We start from the raw sequence: 17,650 nt of genomic DNA on the forward strand, positions 1-17,650 counted from the left end.
TTTGGCGGATTTGCAGACTACACAGGAAGGTGGTGGCTTGGGCAGAGAAGATCTAATTAGAAACTGCAATGTGACACACAGTTGAATCTTTACTATATTCTCTGATCCTCTCACTTGATGTATGACATTAAATAATTAAAAATTTTATGCCAACTACATTTTGTTTTAAACCGTGAGCTTAGCATACAGCTCTAATTCTATCCTCTACTATTTTGCCCCATAAACCTTTGAGTTGTTCGGAATCAGTGAAAATCCCTACAGGTCAGGCTTGATTTTAAAAAAAAGATCTCTTCCATCATGACTATATTCAGTTAGTGTATGTGCCAGTGACATGATAGATCCTGTAGTAAATCTCTGGTCAATATGTTGAGCTGAAGAAGATTCAGTTCTACATACAAAAATTGGGAGTTTCCAGACGATGGAGGAAGCGTTTCAGGGATGCTCATTACAAGCTTCCAGAAGGTGTCACTGTGCACCTACAATTTGAATGGAGAGCCTCAACATTTAAGGATTCGAGCCAAAGCACTATTCCTCCTTGTGCCATTAGGGCTCCTCTTCTCTGCCCGTATGGAAATCAAATGATCAGTTGGAGTAACAATATTTCGCTTTTTTTCATGATAGGAAAAGTAAAAATATCTTTGTAGTATCACTGTCACTCAAGAGGTACCTACCTAACCAACCATGACCTGCAGAAGTATCTCTGATATTCTGGGTCACACATAACCTAATTATTACACAGGATCCTTAACACACGTGCTTGCAAGGTAATAAATATAGTTAAATTAAAGAAGGATTCAAAACTGCCAGGAATGCAATTTTTAGGTCTTACAGAGCATTGTGGTTACATTCCAGAGCTGATTCAGACAGGAAGATTAACAGGGCAATTTGCAGCCAGTGTTCCTGAACAGATCGAGGTTTCAGAGCCTTTGAGTAGTTCAAAGTGAGTCTGAAAGCCTGGTTCACAATGTGGCTGCACAGTAACATTCCAGCTTGACAAGATTCCTGAGAAAGGCACCGTGATTTCTGCCATTAATTTTAATCAGGTTTTGGACCTTATAAAATATGGATCAATTGGAAAATTATGCAGCCATGTTAAAAGCCTGGTGGGAGAAAATATAATTCACTTATAGGACTGGTGGTGGAGAACATGAAAGGAGAAATACACGATAATTCCTTTGAAAAAAAGAACAAAAGAATAAAGAGCAGGCAATGAGAGACTGCTGAAGAGTATGAGGTTAAAGGGCAGTATCAATAAGAAGGCTGCAGACTGGTGCTGCATGAAGAGAAAACTCTGTGTTAGTCTGCAAAATAGATAGAGCTGGTGACCAGGAGTATTTATCCAGCATCTTAAAAAGACATATGAATGATGATGAGAGGAAAAGGAACTGGTTTGATAAGAATGGCAGTGAGGAGAAGGTGTGAACATATTTTGAGAAGGGGAAAACTTCAGGTGTTATCTATCCCAGTGTACTGATTCACCAGTGGTACCCAACAATAATGCTTTTAAAGAGGTCAGGTTATCCCTGTTATGTAGAAGTGAGTATGCCTGTGGAAGTGAATAGAAAGCCTTGGAGTTTCCTTGAATCATCTCTTACTAAGGAAGTAAATCATTCAGTAAGATACTATTCTTGTACTGAAATGAAGCACATGCATTTATCTGCACAGAGTCTGTATGAACAGAATAAATGCAGTGCAGTGAGAAAGACTAGTCTGTCATCAAAATAGCAACCATCTTTCACAATCAAACATTTCAGTGAACATTAGTTTATGCTAGTTGGAAGAAATGACCTTGGTTTTTAAGGGCTGTGACTCACTTGGTCAGTCTTATGACTGGAAAACTCTTCCATGCCAAACCATTCAGAATATCTGGATGTAAACTGAGAAACACCATTTAACCCTGTTATTTAGAGCTCATATTCAGATAGAAATGTAATAGATGTCCAGTGCATTACCACACAGAATTCTAATGTAAATCAGCAAATTGAGCAAGAATTTGCAAATGAATAAACAGGACAAGGGGTCAGAGAGGAGCAACTCAGCAGCTTCTCCAGCACAGTCTGAGCAACTCTGCAAATCTGAGCATGAGTTCCAAGTACCAAAAGTCACAAAGGGCGTGAGTGCCAAAGCTCACCTGGGATACCAAACTACAGTATTAGCAAGAAATGCCTAAAAGGAGATTTTCTTCCCAAAGGCAACTGTCTCATAAGAAGGTTTGGTAATCAAAAGAAAAGAGCATTTTTACAAAATGAAGCACTGCAATGCAAGAAAATTAATACTTTAAAATATTATAATCTGCCTGTCTCTCATAATAAATTGTTACACAGTTCAAGAACTAATAATTTATCCTATTTTGGTCTAAGCCTGACCCATTGTTTTTGCTTTAAACTTGATTATTCTCAAAGGAAACAGTGAAGTCAACAGAACAGTGAGAACTGTTTTCTTATTTATTTACTCCTAAAGTAAATCACACAAAATGTCACAGGAAAAATCACAGCTACTTCCTGAAATTAAGCTGTGTTCACAACTGGAACTGAATAAATAACAAAACAAATTTGAGCCTTTCCTCTTTTTCTGTATGAGTTCCTCAGCATAAACTGACATCTCTAGGCTCCTGAAAATAATTTCATCCTTCTTGTGAGAGTAATTAAGTGCTTGCTACAGTGATCCAGAAAAACAGATGTGACATTTTGTGAGACAATCAGCTGCTGCTTGGCAGGCATCACTGGGCAGCTCCAGATTTATTTTAGCCTGTTCTTACCTTTAACTGTTGATATGGTATTTTAGATAAGATTTATTTTGAGAATGACACTAGAAGTATAATACTGAAGGCAATTAGCCTCCTGGGCTGTTTCCAACCACATAAGGTGGTAGAATAAATATCTCTTAGGTTAAAAATCTCAGCATCTAATTTCCTGAAAGTTTTGGAATCAGCATTAGGACAGGGAGGGGTTTTGGGAAAGGCCAAGCCTTCTGAGACATCCAGAACTGTCAGAAAGCAGGCACAGGCTGCTGCAAGCCAGGCTTCACCAGTTCACCTGCTCAGAGATCCTTGCCATTTCCCAAATGTTAGCCCTCAGCCCCTGTTTTGTATGAGTCTGATGGAAAAATAATGTTCTGCCTGTCTCACTTTTAAATGTTAATGCTTGTGAAGAAATATACATTTACTTACACTGTACATAAACAAGGTCTTTTCATCCCCCATGGGGTCTCTGGGAGTAGTGTGTTAGTCTCTCCCTTGCATTTCCTGGCTTGGCATGGCTTTGGCTTTGACCTTCTCAGAGGGACGCACCTAGCTGTCATCTGGCAATGTGGAGTTGGACTTTTAAATTAAGATATTTGTGACGGGATTCTGACCTATTCTGCTTCTCTGTTTTGACTGGTTGAAGCTGCTTTATGTAAAGATGTAAATAAAGTGGAGTAAAAATCTATCCTGTTATTGTGCAGAAGGGGCCAGCAAATGTAGGACTGAGTAAGTATTAGAAGGCTTGAAATAAACATTGATTTTCCTGTAAAGTCTTTGAAAATTTTGTGGAAAGAAATTACTGTGAAAAAGCATGCGTGGAAGTCATGATTTTTGTGTCTTTGCATCACTCATGAGAAAAGCATCTTGGACAGTGTGCATTGTATACAAACAGACAAGGAGAAGGAGTAGATTACTTTTCATGTTCATGGCATATACAGCAAGGAGTAATGAATTTAAACAGCAGGCATGGATATTTAGGCTGATCCTAGCAGCAAATGTCAGATGATACTTTCAAACTCCCACCCAGAAGCGTCTTTGATAATCTTAGATCACAGAATGAGTTGGGTTGGAAGAGACCTTAAAAACAATCTATTTCCAGTCTTCCACATCCTATAAACGGGGATACCTGTCACTAAACCAAATTTCATAGAGCTCCATCCAGCCTGGCCTTGAACACTTCTAGGGATGGGGCTTCCACATCCCCTCTGGGCAACCTCTTCCAGTGCCTCACCACCCTCATAGTCAAGAATTTATTCTTCATATCTAATCTAAACCTACTCTCTTTCAGTTTCAGGCCATTTCCCCTTGCCCTTTCACTCCATCCCCTTGTCTAAAGTCCTTCTCTAGCTTTCTCATGGGCCCCTTTTAGGTACTGGAAGTCAGTCCTAAGATCTCCCTGGAACCCTCTTTTCTCCAGGCAGGACATTCCCAACTGTCTTAGCCTGTCTTTATAGGAGATCTGCTCCAGCCCTCTGATTACCATGATACTGCACCCCAAATCATTCTCCTGGTGTCTTCCAGTGGAAGGATTTGCTAACCTGGTACTTCAGGATTCCTCTGGCACTCAGAAACCCCTGAGAAAAATCAGCTGAAAAAACCCCGTACACAAATTCCTCTTTCAATTAGAAATAAGCTGTATTGGAAATAAACCAGAGTACAGTGGGAATGCTAGACTTGGGTGATCTCTATCACATCATGGCACCGAGGCTGAACTGCAAGTCAGAGCAACACCAATTCCATTACGCTGGGCTGGTGATGCAGAAAGGTACGTCATTTTAATTATGTATTTTACAGGAAGTCATCTGCTTTCATCAGGTTTGAGCTTGAGAGTTATACCATAGAGTAAAAGTAAATTCCTTCTGACACCCAGACACTCAGACAAGATGCCATTTTAAGAAGGTCTCCATGGTCTTCCAGAAAAAAGTTGCTTTTGCCAGTGTCCTTTATCTAAATTGTTAATTCTTACTGGTGAAAGCATATAGTAAATTAATGTATTTGTAAATCTGCAGTTACCCATATCTCAAATGAGTTGATTTAGACTTAGGCAGAGTAGGTTATTTATTAATCAGCATGACATTTTGTTCCACTTAGAGAAGGACATTGCATATTAATAAAAACAATCTCTGTAATTCAGGTCAGTCTAGGATTGTTTTGCTGAAAAATTTCCAGAACTACTGTAAAAGCACTTTGTCTTTTGGTTATTATATTCATTAAATTCTTTCTGACAGTAATATCTTAATCAGCCTAGGAATCTGCATTTTGCCCATTTCAAAAGTGCACATGTGAAAAGGAAGCCTTAGGACTATTTCAATAGTAAAATATGTAAATCACTAAATTAGAAAAACACATTATTGCAAATTAGTACAAATTATCTATGAGGACTAGAAAATTTGCACACCATTAATATGCAAGTAATCCACTCATTAATGTGTAGTACATTATTATTTTGACAACTTTTACAAAAGAATGCTCCGTGATTGCTGTCGATGCAGCTATTATTGGCTTATAGACAATGCTGAGCAACACAGCCAGCTATTCTCAGAGAAGTGTTTCTGGATGCAAAGAAAATAGAATTTATGAATTAAAAATATTATTATGCCATATAATTACAGAACTCTTTAAAAAGAAAGACTCTTTGAAGAGCTTTTTGTTTCACAGAATAGTTGAGATTGGAAGGGAGCCTCTTCATGTTTTCTAGTTCTGCCTCCTGCTCCTTAGGCTTCCTAGATCTGTGATGAGCAGGGTTTGGATTCCTCTGAGGATGGAGACTTCAAAACCTCTCTAGGAAACCTGTCCCACCACCCCTACAGTAAAAGCCCACAGCTTTTTCTGTCTGATACAACAACTGTTGCTTAAGCCACATTCACCTGTTCTTTCATGCATAATGCTAAAGATTAAAAGATAATGTTTTAAAAAGAGTTATATTTAATGTTTTGAGCTGCCTGGAACAGACTAATATACTATGGACACCTAGAGAAAATGTGGGAAGAAAACCCCAAACCCAACATGAAAGATCTCTGCAAGGCTGTGCAGGGTTAGCCAGCAAGTAGTGAAAATGAGTCCCATGCACTGACAAAAGCTAAGCCAGTGGCTCAATGCATGTCTTTCAAGGCTAGGTCTGCTGAAGGGTGCCCCATTCACAGCACCCTGTGCTCCTCCACTGCTCCCAGCAGGACCCACAGAGCTGAAATGGCCTCTCCTGGACAACTGTTTCCTTCCTGTTCATACACCGGGCATGACATACTCTGTGGTATAGAATGTCACTTCAGCCAGTTTGGGTCAGTTCTCCTGGCCTTGCTCCCTCCCAGTTTTTGTGCACCCACTCAATGAGAGAACATGGCAAATGGAAAAGTCCTTGACTTAAACAGTGCTTAGCAACATCTAAAACTTCACTTTGTTAGTAATGTTAATCTCACACTGAATCCAAAACACAGCTCTCTACCAGCTACTTGGAAGAAAATTAATTTATCCCAGCTGATACCAAGACAACATTGCAGATAGAGTCTGTAAAATGTGCAGGACTAGCCCTTTCTTAACTAGTGAAAGCACTTCAGGGACAGGATATACTGTTGTTGTAAAGGATACATGTCCAGAAAACAAAATTAACCACCAGAGAGTATAATAGAGAGATAATGTTCTCCAGCTTGTCCCAGAAATAACTTTGCTTACCTTTAAGTGCGTATGATTTTACTTTATTAATTTTAATCTATAACTATTTGGCAAAATACCCACTCTTTTCCCTATCAAACAATATACTGTATCATTAAAGAAGTTATCAGTATGACTAGTTGCTCATAACTTGGTGGTCCTAGATGCCCCATAATACTCCTATATCTCTCCCAGAATTCTGTCTCCTTGCTCTTGAATAAAACAGAGCATCAAACATATCAATTTTATATCTGCTATGTAAGAATACATTTTGTCTTAAGCAAAGAATGCTGGCTGCATCTGAAAGTGGTTCAATCCCCAGCTATACAGTTTGTGCCCATCTCAAACTTAAGAGATAATATGTGACTGTTAAATTATGTTTCATCCTGTATAACTATGTACAAGACCTGTTCAGAAGAACAGAAGTGTGTTCTTGGTATAAGATACTGCTTGGTTTGTTCTCAACACCCTCTGACAATCACAAGCTTTCACTCATATGCTACCGTGACTAAGTATGAAAAACATACAATGGCAAATAAACATTCCTGACATGAAAATGTACTTGGTGGGAATTATATTGACTGAAAAGGGTGAGTATATTTACTAATACCAGGACTTTTCCTATTCTTACAAAAGATAAAGACAGCATCTGACTTCAGAGGGACTTTTAAGAATAATAGCAATTAATGACTGACAGCACTCATCAGCTGAAGACACTGGAATACTTGGATAAAAGCTGTACAATTACTCAACTGCCATGTCTTCCTTTGCAAATAACAACTTATATGATTTTTGACCTTTCTGGAATTTTTTTGTGAATGGATTCTAATTTTATCAAAGAAATTATGATTCACAGCAGTTGCCAAATAATTTAGGTGAGCTATGTGTGGTCATGAGTGACTTTCACATTACAAGCATTTCATAGAATAATGTTGGACATCTCCAGGCTCAAAGGATTCCTGCAGAGCTGTGATCAGCTAGACAAAGGATAAAGGATGCCATTTTTCCCTGAGGCTGCTCTTTCAGACAGCATGCTTGAGGCTGTTTCCATTTCTGCCTGGTCCCCCGTGCAGAATTGAAATGGATGGCCCTTGGCAAGCAGAAAAACCATGCTGGTATAACCAGGTATCACTGTGCCTCAGCCTACAGGTTATTGTTTAAGGAGGATTAATATTTGCTCTCTGTGTCTCCTTGGCACATACCTTCTCACTTAACACTATGCTTTTCTTCACCTCTCTGCTCCATGCCCTGTGGAGGAAAGAAAGCCCTTGCAGGTGAAGCAAATGGCTGAAAGCTGGAAAGGATTCTGCCTCAATCCCTAGCAAGAACAAGGCTGCTCACTCAAAGGTGAGCTGGAAGTAAAGGGATCCCACATCCCACCCCCACTACTTGAGCAAGGCAAACTGAACACAAATCCAAGAAAGATCCAGATCATAAAACAGTATCACAGCAAGGTGGGAGTCAACTCCTCAGATCAGATTTATGATCAGGTCCCACAACCACCAGGCAAGCCCACACTGACAGGTGACAGCCAAGGTCAAACCAGGAAGGCAGCCCAGGGTGAGAGGCTCCACTACATGGCCATCACTTGACTGGAGACCATCACTCCTTCAGGCTCAGCTCAAGGGAACAGGCCTTGTGGGCTAAACTTAAACAGAGCTGCTGGGTCCATGGGTGAGGGTGGAGACCCCAGCTGAGGCTGCTCAGGGCCATGAACACTTATTAATGCCCTCAGAGCCCTGACATTGCTTTCTTTTCTGCACTTGCCCAGTCACTTGCTGTCTGTAGGTGCATTATTCATGTAAACCCAACCAAATCTGGAGACCATATGCTTAGAAACCACAATTATGTTATAGAAGTGAAACAGGTTCTATCCAGGTGTAATCTGGACATGATTGTGTACTGTGGCAGCTCTCTGGGGAACATTCTCACCCTTTTCTGAAGAATGGATAGCAATGAACACTGTGAAACAGGACTTTGGCTGAATTTTGTCCATAAAGGAAAAAACTGTGATCTATTTGAAACCTTTCCCTATCTCCCTACGCAGTGTAATATTTCTGGGGTATTTTATTTTGTTTATTTGCAAAAATCTCCTTGGGAGCACACATGAATGTGTCTGTGTTAGATCTGGGTTAAGAATGTCCTTGTATCTTTGTGTTGATAGTGGTAAAAAGCAGTTTATTCACTTTTGTTTTTTAACACTTTTACAAATCAAAATGCAAACATGCCAGAGAGAAAGGCTTTTTAAGCAATGCAAATGGAGATAGAAACAAACAACTCACTGAGTTAATTTAAATGTCATGAAGAGAATTTAAAAGGCCTTTAAGCTCTGCCTACCACTTTTTAAAAACATTTTTTTGTAATTCAGTTTCTCTTTGAAAGCACACTCAAGAATAAATAAGCTTAATTCAATTGTTCTGTTAAAATATTTAGGTTTGTTGTTTTGTTTTTTGTTTTTAGTTGTTTTTTTAATTGAAATATTTATTTGATATTTTGGCTTTTTTACTCTTTAGCATGTTGAATTAGATGCCAACTTGCTCTCAGAAGCAGCCACAAGTCACACTGAGAAGTATCAAATCCAAAATCTCATCTAAAGTGGAAGAGAACATGGGAAATAATGAGGACTGTGGAATCAGTCTGATCAAGGACCCTGTCAGTCACACAAATTACAGGTCTAAGAACATAATCTCTCTATAGCAACCAGTGTCACATAAATAAATATTTTACCAAAAGAACCTGAACTTTCTGTACACTTCAATGCCACCAGGAATTATTTTAAAAAAAAAACCAAACCCAAAACCAAACATTTTAATGTGATCTCTCTGCTGGAAGTGTAAATGACAAACTAGTCTTGAACCTTGCAAACTTCAAGTTATTTTCCTAAATAATACTAGTATTTCATATAAAGCCTCTGTGCTGTGGTTCCCTGTCAGTAAAAGAGAAAGGCATTTCCCTCCCATGTAAAGTAAAGCCTGCAGTTTATTTTAGCTCCCCAGCCTTAGGGCTGTACACACTTGTAGATGGGTAAGTCTTCTAACTTCCTACCACTAACACAATCCTTGCAGACTCATTGGCTAACAGTAACATTGCTTATATTACATATGTGGATAGATCATTTGCTGATATGGTTTATGAAGTTTTGGAAACATATTTCCCCAGAGAATGCAGCCTCATACCTGAGCTTCCACATCACAGCAATTGCAACTCAGCTGAGCTCAGGAAGTGCTTACAGGGCATCTCCTGGGCAGTCCCTGCAGCCTGTCTGTTACCAGGGATGAGAGCCACACTACTAGAGCTGCAGCATTTAGAAACAATAGCACTAAACAAAGTAAATGGGACAGATAGCAAACAGGAGAAGGGAAGCTGGCAGCAGTGCTGTTTAATGAACTGTGGGCAGTAGCTGAACCTTCCACTGGCATTTACGTCCCCCTAAAGGTAAATCCTTTGCAGAGCAGAGAAATAATACTTTATCCTCTGTGAGGCTGCTGACTCAGTCCTGTGCACCATGTCCTCAGAGACTCAGCAACAAACTACAAATTCACGTGATAAAAGCAATCAGCAAGCTGAAGGGCACAATTCACCTGGAGTGAATTAAAGGACGGCTAAATGAGAAATGACTGTGGACATGAGTTATGAAGAACTCAGTATCTGAGTTTCAGAAACTATTACTGTCAATGGTTAACTTCAGGAACCATTGGGCCTATGACAAAACCCCTTTTGCCTTCAAGAGGGTCAAGAAGTCCCCAGGCTCATGTGCCAAATGGACAGAAAGCAGGACAGAATGACATGAAATTCTGAACAGAGTGTACTTTTTTCATTATCAGAAAGAGTTTTCTGACAGCAGCAAACCAGGCTGAGCATTTCCTATCAGCAAAAGCAATGAAAGTAATTTAGGATTCTTGATGAGTGCATTCCTATAATTCAAATGAAATGGCATCTAAGAAATGGATATACTTTGGCTAAGGAAATGGGATGGAGAGATCAATTTTAGCTTTATCTTGAATATTTGTAAAGCAGATGTGGAATTGGGAATGGCTTCTTTCCCTGTCTTAGTTTTCACCAACCCTGCCAACAAACTCAACCGGATGCCTTAGTTGCTCTCTATGCTGGCTTTAAGTCTGAAAAAAGACAACTTTTGTGGTTTCAAGGGTGCAGGATTTTGCTATCACATTCTTTCCCTATCATGCACAATGGTGCATCACTTTTGCCCAAGAGCTTTAATAAGATACAGTTTCTTGTGTTTGTCTCTCTTGCTGTGCTGCATAGGAGCATGCATAAATAAATAGTATCAGTTCAACCCTCAGGCAACTTTCAGGCTTTTGACAAAATCTAGAAGATACATGACCATTGTTTTTAATTAAGGAATACTCTACAGGTTCACTAAAGGGGATTTAGGGTAACTCCCTAGTAGACTTCAGTATTATGCAGTTTGATTTCTTTAGCGTATCATCTTTTGTCAACTATCGATAAAAATAATCTGACATAGTATCAGTAAAAACTGCAGAACTCCTCATTTTCTTAACACCACAAAGCAACATATTTTCCCTCACCCTTTTAGCAACAGATTAGCTTCACAAAATATGAATAATTTTTTTTAGATGGATGTGTTTATTATATTCTTATAGCAGACACTTAGTGGGAAGGCAGATCACCACCTCCTTTGTCACTGCGGTTGCAACATGCTGAGGAACATAGGGCAGGGGATGAGGCTCAGGAAAAAGGAAAACTACATGAATAGTGATGTCTATAGCTGTTATTCATTACATTAATATTTTCTTTCTCCTCTTTTCCAGATACACCATTTCACCCCCTCCTACAGGACATTTGGATAACTAATCCTGCCTTTTTTTCTTACCTTGAAAATCCACTGTGCAGCTGCAATATCTGCTTCATATTCATTTTGGAGGTTCTCCTTTGCTTGACAGTTATCTGCATGGTAGCTGTGAGTCCTGAAGTAAAGCACAACTTGCCTCCACATCGAGAAATAAAAAAGCTGTTCCTGAATCAAATTTTACAATGACCTGTCTTGGAAAAGCACCACTTATATTTAATGATGAAACTAAACCAAATCCCTGACATTGGGCAGAATGACAACAACATAAAGATTGCCTTTCCTTAAACCAATGGACAAATGTCCAGGCCTCTTGTAGCTTGCCAGTTCTTCCTGCAGCCTCCGCAGTTCTGGAGACAAACAGGATTATCTGCCCCCAGATATCTGCAGTGTCTCATCCCTTCAGCATGTGCCGGCTTAGAGATTAGATTTACAACTTTGTAGGTTTTAGTAAATTGCAAAGGAGAAGGACAGGCACAGAGTGATTGAACAGGGCAGAGAAACAAGCTGTAACAACCATGAGACACTTTTTATCACCTCAGAGTGAATGTGTTTCATTTACAACTTGAAAGAAGAAGGAACTCAGCACACAGTTATACTCGGCAGGCAGCACCAAATGGAGATGTCTGTTTTAGGTCAGTGGTACCTGCCAATCACAGGCTTTTCCTCATTGGCTGAACAGATGGCCTGCTGGTAATCCTTGCAGTGCCAGTGAAAACAGCACATGAGCTGCAGCCGTGTCTCAGGATAGAGACAAATGTAATTATTAATTATAAATTAAATATAAAGAATAAGACTCCAGGTAGATTATGAATAGATTATTTCTCCCAGCTGCATAGAGGTCTGGCAGGTTTTTGCCAACATTCACTTGCTATTGCTTACGTTCTTTTTCAAGATGAAAAATAGGTCTAACCCAACATTTTTTTTCTACCAAGAGTCCAAAGTTTTGACAATTCAGCACTGTAGATACAAGGTAGATATAACACCTCTGCCTACACAGCATCTCATGTGAGAAGAGCTGCCTTGGTCACATTTCTGTCCTCTTTTGAGAGAAATCCAGTGAATGCTGAGGAGAAAAACTTAGAACAATGAAGTTTGACAAGGCAAATTGCACTAGAAGTCATTGTACAATAAACTGTCTTACAGAAAGCTGTAGCATAAGCTCCAGTAATCAGCTGACTTTGTCAGAGTTGCTGCTGAGGCTTAGGAAAACAACTTTTTTTTTTTTTTCCTGTCCTCTAGCCAGGCTCACCACCAGCAGCACTGGGTTTCGGTGGGTTTTTTGTTTGTTTGTTTGTTTTGTTTATTTGTTTGTTTGTGGGTTTTTGGGTTTTTTTTTTGTTTTTTGGTTGGTTGGTTGGCTTTTTTTGCGTGTATGTGTTTTTGTTTTTGTTTTTGTTTTTTAAACTTAGCTCAGGAGGTGAGCTTTATTTCACCTAGTACGGCAGCAGTTTCTGTGAGAAGACTAATCCTACACCTCCAGGTGTGGAACCCCGTGTACAGACAAAAGCTGTTGGCACAAAGCAACAGGTGGAGGTGAAAGGAGGAGACGCTGTGGGCTCAAAGAGTGGCTGGAGACTCTTCAATAGAGTCTTCTTTCAATAGAGAAGGGAATGTACAAGAGACAGAGACATGTGTCCCTACTCCCTAAAGTAATACACTCTACTTTTTTAACCCCAGATAAAGTATTTCTCAAGACTACAAACAGTACTGCACTGGCCTTTCTGTTCCTGTTTTTGTGTAGCCCTTCACTTCCAATTTTCTGGCATTACAGCGTTGTTCCATTATACTAGGGGAAAAAATAGAAGGTGTATATATTGCAATAACATGTTAGTTTCTATTTCTTTCAAAAAGATCATTCCTATTGCAGATAAGTTGTGTGTGGTTCTTTCACTGAGTTTGTAAAACCTAATTTCAAAGAGGTGGTGGAGCAATCAGAAGGTTGCCTGTTATAACATATGCACAACTGTGGCATATTAGCTTTGCCAAATCTTTTGGGCCACAATCTGATTAATTTAATAGAAAAATGATCCAAGTGATCTATGATCTATCAAATGATCTATGACCCAGAAGTCAGATAAGTCCATATCCACTGCAGGAAGCAGGCATTACTTGTTAAAAAGGATACTTACAAAATAATGTTTTCCCACCATGACACACACAATAAAATGAATATAAAATAAGAGGAGAAAACAAAGACAGATGAAGCCATAAAATTCCAGTTCATAATGGGCCAATCTTGCTATAATTCCTCAGGACAAATATATAATGAAGTACTCCACATCTTCCCATATTCCATTTTTATGCAAGGAGGCCTCATCAACCCTCCAAAATTAGAAGAGAAAAAAAAAAATTTTAATGTTTTGTGAATTAGAGAAGTGTTCTCACTTCCCTAACCTTCTAAGCATGTTTTACTTGGAAAAACTTTCAAAGCATTTTCTTCTATACATGTTAAATACTTGTGCAGACATGCAGGAGCCAGGTGATGTACAGAATGCTGAAAGGTTAAATGACAGGTGTGCAAAACACCTCTGTAATTTGGAGAATATGTGATAGACAATGATACATTGTTCTTATTACAAGAAAGAAAGGAGAACAGAAAAATACTCTCACGATCCAGCTGTCTGTAGTTTCAGTGTGAGGATGACTCATCTGCATTAATTTCCTAGCATTAAACTATTGAGCATTCTTATTCTTTGTGATCCAGGAAATTGATGACTTTTATTCCTGCATGCTGATGTGCTTTTCACTTTTCACTCTGTTTCACACATCAATAAAGTCATCTAAACATAGCAACTTCAAGTGAAGCTGCATTGCCAGAAGTTAATGGACAAGCACTGATGTGACCAAAAATAGCTAAAGGAGAATTGTTTTGCACACCTGACTCCTAAAGAATAGATACTTGCCAAAAAAATAGGCACACAGCACTTTTACAGTCATTTCCTTTAGCAAGATCCAGAGAATCAACCAGCACAAATAAGGCACCATGGGATGCTCCAAGCTGATGACACAGGATGGGTTTGTACTGATTGCTGAGAATTGCCTTTTGCTATCGTAGTGATGACAGGCACAGAAGTCAGGCTCCTGTAATAACTGTACAATTCTTTCATTTCTCAAAGTTTTCCCTTGAAATTCAATGAAGTTCCTTCACACAGAGAGTGCCTCATGGGACTCACACTGGTGAAAATTTTCAGATGTGCCCAAGGGTTTGAAGAGGGGGGATAAGAGCACATGTGAATCTTTGTAGCTTACCCGCCGCCCTCTAACAAGGTGGTTCACAATTCCACTGTGCACTTGTCAAAGGAGTAACACTGTCACCAGCAAAGTTTCCACTACACTATTCACCTCCTTTCTCAAACATTTCTGGGTGTGCTGAACAGAACAGACTCCAACCAGATGCTTTTTGCACTCTGTTGAAGACCCTTCTGTACTCTGAAAGCTGTTAATTTCTTCCTACCCTCTGCTGTATGTATCTCATTCAAGAGTTATGAGTCAATGCCCAGACTTTCCTTCTTAATTCAGGAGAGCTGTTGGATGGAATACCACACCTTACACACCTTGTCTGTACACATGAAGAGCCCTGCAGAGGTGTGAGACATGACTGCCCTTTACAGAGCTATAGTAACTTTGTGTTAATGTTTTGCCTTTATTCCATTGTGTGGCACAGAAGAATATGTAAATTAAATATAACTGTATACAGGTATATCCAGGAACAATATATTATTTGCATATATATTTAATTTATATATTTAATATGGCACATTGGCTTCACTACTTTGATTCCTCTGCTGGAGATTCTGTTACCTTGCCTGGCACAAATGTCATGCTTACCCTCATAGTTCCTTAAATACCTGCTGGAATCTGTTAAAAAAAAATAAAATAATCACTATTACAATTATTTCTCCCCTCTTTACATTTCTGTTAATTCAATAGATGCATACTTCCAACCAGTATGTCTCACTCTGAGGTTACAGAAAAGTTACAGGGAAATATTTTTTACTGTAGCCTCTCAACAGCCTGAGAAATGAATAGTAAAGCCAGAGTCTGAAATTTATGATGAAGCCAACATGCCAAATCACACCTTTTAAAACTTCTTTTCTACAGACAAATGACTGTGTTGCTGTAGCATCAACATTTTGACTGCAAATAGCAATCCATCTTCTTTTAGCCAGACTCCAGGCCAAATGGATGGTGACAAACTCTTGCAGGTGGTGGAATGGGCAAAAAAAATAGTCTGATATATATAAAAAAATAAGGCCACTGATGAATAATCTGAACAAGAGATCACATTGGGCACCAAACTGAAACCATGAACTTATTATTTTCTGCTTACAGTAAGGTACTGAAATAATATTGGAAGTAGGAACTAGAGGTGAGAGAACCACGATGCTGTGCATACATGTACTCAGGTTCAGAGTACTGTGGTACTCTTAGGTTAAACAGAAGTGTGCTAAAGGGCTGGGAGAATTATGCTGGGCAAAGAAGATTATAGCATTTTGGATTATTTCCTTGAAATAGGTGATCCCTGGCAGAAGAAATGGCTTTGCACATCTAAGCAAGAATTCAGGACATTACTCTGCTGGATACAGGGGTACATGGTGAGGAGCACCTCTGTCTGTGTCTTAAAATTGGAAGCTGGAAATGCACACTAAGTGGTGCTGATTTTAAAACCCAGTTTCCTAGGGTTTACTTAAATGGTTGGACTGAACTTGGAAGGGTGAAGACGGAAGAATACCATACCTGGCCTAGGTAAGAGAATGCAAAAAGTCATCAGTGTTTTAAGTGCTGGGACAGTTTGGGGTTTGGGCAGAAGCATCACTGTGGAGAACTGAGGCAGTTTCACGGAAGCAAAGCTTGATGTGGTGAATGGTAGCTTGTAAGATCACTGTGCAGGCCTTTGAAGTTTTGTTGTAGTTTAATCCCAGCTGGCAACTAAGCACCACGCTGCTGCTCACTCACTTTCCCACATGCAATGGAGAGAAATGGAAGAGTGGAAGTGAGAAAACTCATGGTTTGAGGTAAAGACAGTTTAAAACAGAAAGCAAAAGCTGCTCATGCAAGCAAAGCCAAACAAGGAATTAATTCACCCTTGCCCTTTGGGATGCAGGTGTTCAGCCATCCCAAACAAAGTCAGGCTTTGCATAATAGGTACTTGGGAAGACAATCAACATCACTCCGAATATCTCCCCCTATTTCATCTTCTTCCCCCAGCTCTATATGCTGAGCATGATGCCATAAGGTGTGGGATACCCCTTTGGTCAGCTGGGGTCAACTGTCCTGGCTGTGTCTCATCCAAACTCCTTGTGCACCCCCAGCCTTCTCCCTGGTGGGGTGGAGGGAGGAGCAGAAGGGGCCTTGGTGCTGTGCAAGCCCTGCTCAGCAGTAATGAAAACACCCCTGTTTTCAGCACAAATCAAAAAATTCTCTCATGCTAGTCACTGTAAAGAAAGCTAATGCAATCCCAGCCAAAACCAGCACATGCCCTCATTATGCAAATTTAATTTTAAAAGCTTCAAGCCTTGCTCTGTTTATTTTTCAAGACCTTTGGCTTTGGTTTCTTTATAAAATGGGTAGAGCCATATGTATCATCATTGGTAACGTGATCTGAAACGACTGTGGAAAAGGTGAATATGTTTATTCCAGGCGCCCAGTGCTGGACACAAAAGGAGTGGCAAGTGAGACATGCCATAAACAGGCAGAGCAGATGCAGGAAATACTGAATGCCACAGGACAGAAGTTACAAACACTCATTTAAAAGAGGAACTGGTTAAAATAAGGCCAAATTCTAACTCTCAGCTATGAAGCAAGAATCAGATTAAAATAAACTTTCAAAGTAACAGATTTTTCAAAACTGTGTGGAGTTTTCTATGCTAGAGATCAGGAGATGTGCCAGCATTTCTTATCATTTCTTATGTGAATAAACAATGTGCAAGAATATAAATTTATTAGATTAAACCTTCAAGTCCTGCATGTTTGGTAATCCATGGAATCACATTAATGGATGTATTTATTACAGACTAGACGACACAGAGTGTGCATAGGGTTTAGGAAGCTTTCTTCTGATGAAGCATAAAGACATGCAAATACTGTTACTTGGACTTACCTGAGATTTATGCTTGTCTTATGAAGAAACCAACAGTTTGGTTTTTTTTGTGGTATGAAGGCAGACTCATTTTAAAGGAAATATTCTATGGAAGAAGTATAAATCAGTGGCACAGTAACAACAACTGTCCTGAAGTTAAAACCATCTCCACCTATTGAGATACTGGCCAAGCATAATTTAAAGAACAGTGTATCCTCTAAATGGAAAATACAGAGACCCTAGAAAATTAAGTTAGCAGCAGACCAGCTCTAAGCTAGCTCTACATCAACTGTCTTGATCTGCTCACACACAAAACCATGATTATTTTTGTTTTCTCCTTATATGT

At 39.4% G+C, this 17,650-nt stretch overlaps 1 protein-coding gene across 1 annotated transcript in view; it reads right to left on the minus strand.

The window, feature by feature from the left end:
• The window catches only part of RGS20 (regulator of G protein signaling 20), a 34,049-nt gene extending 22,595 nt beyond the window's left edge, over window positions 1-11,454 (minus strand). Inside the window, exon 1 of the mRNA XM_086888178.1 lies at window positions 11,247-11,454. Coding sequence (XP_086744304.1) covers window positions 11,247-11,369 — 123 coding nt within the window. The 5' untranslated portion in view covers window positions 11,370-11,454. The remainder of the gene's footprint in view (window positions 1-11,246) is intronic.
• Between the last annotated feature and the right edge of the window lie 6,196 nt (window positions 11,455-17,650).

Source organism: Cyanistes caeruleus, chromosome 1 (assembly GCF_971803275.1).
Source record: "Cyanistes caeruleus chromosome 1, bCyaCae1.hap1.1, whole genome shotgun sequence".
In the NCBI taxonomy this organism is placed as follows: Eukaryota; Metazoa; Chordata; class Aves; order Passeriformes; family Paridae; genus Cyanistes; species Cyanistes caeruleus.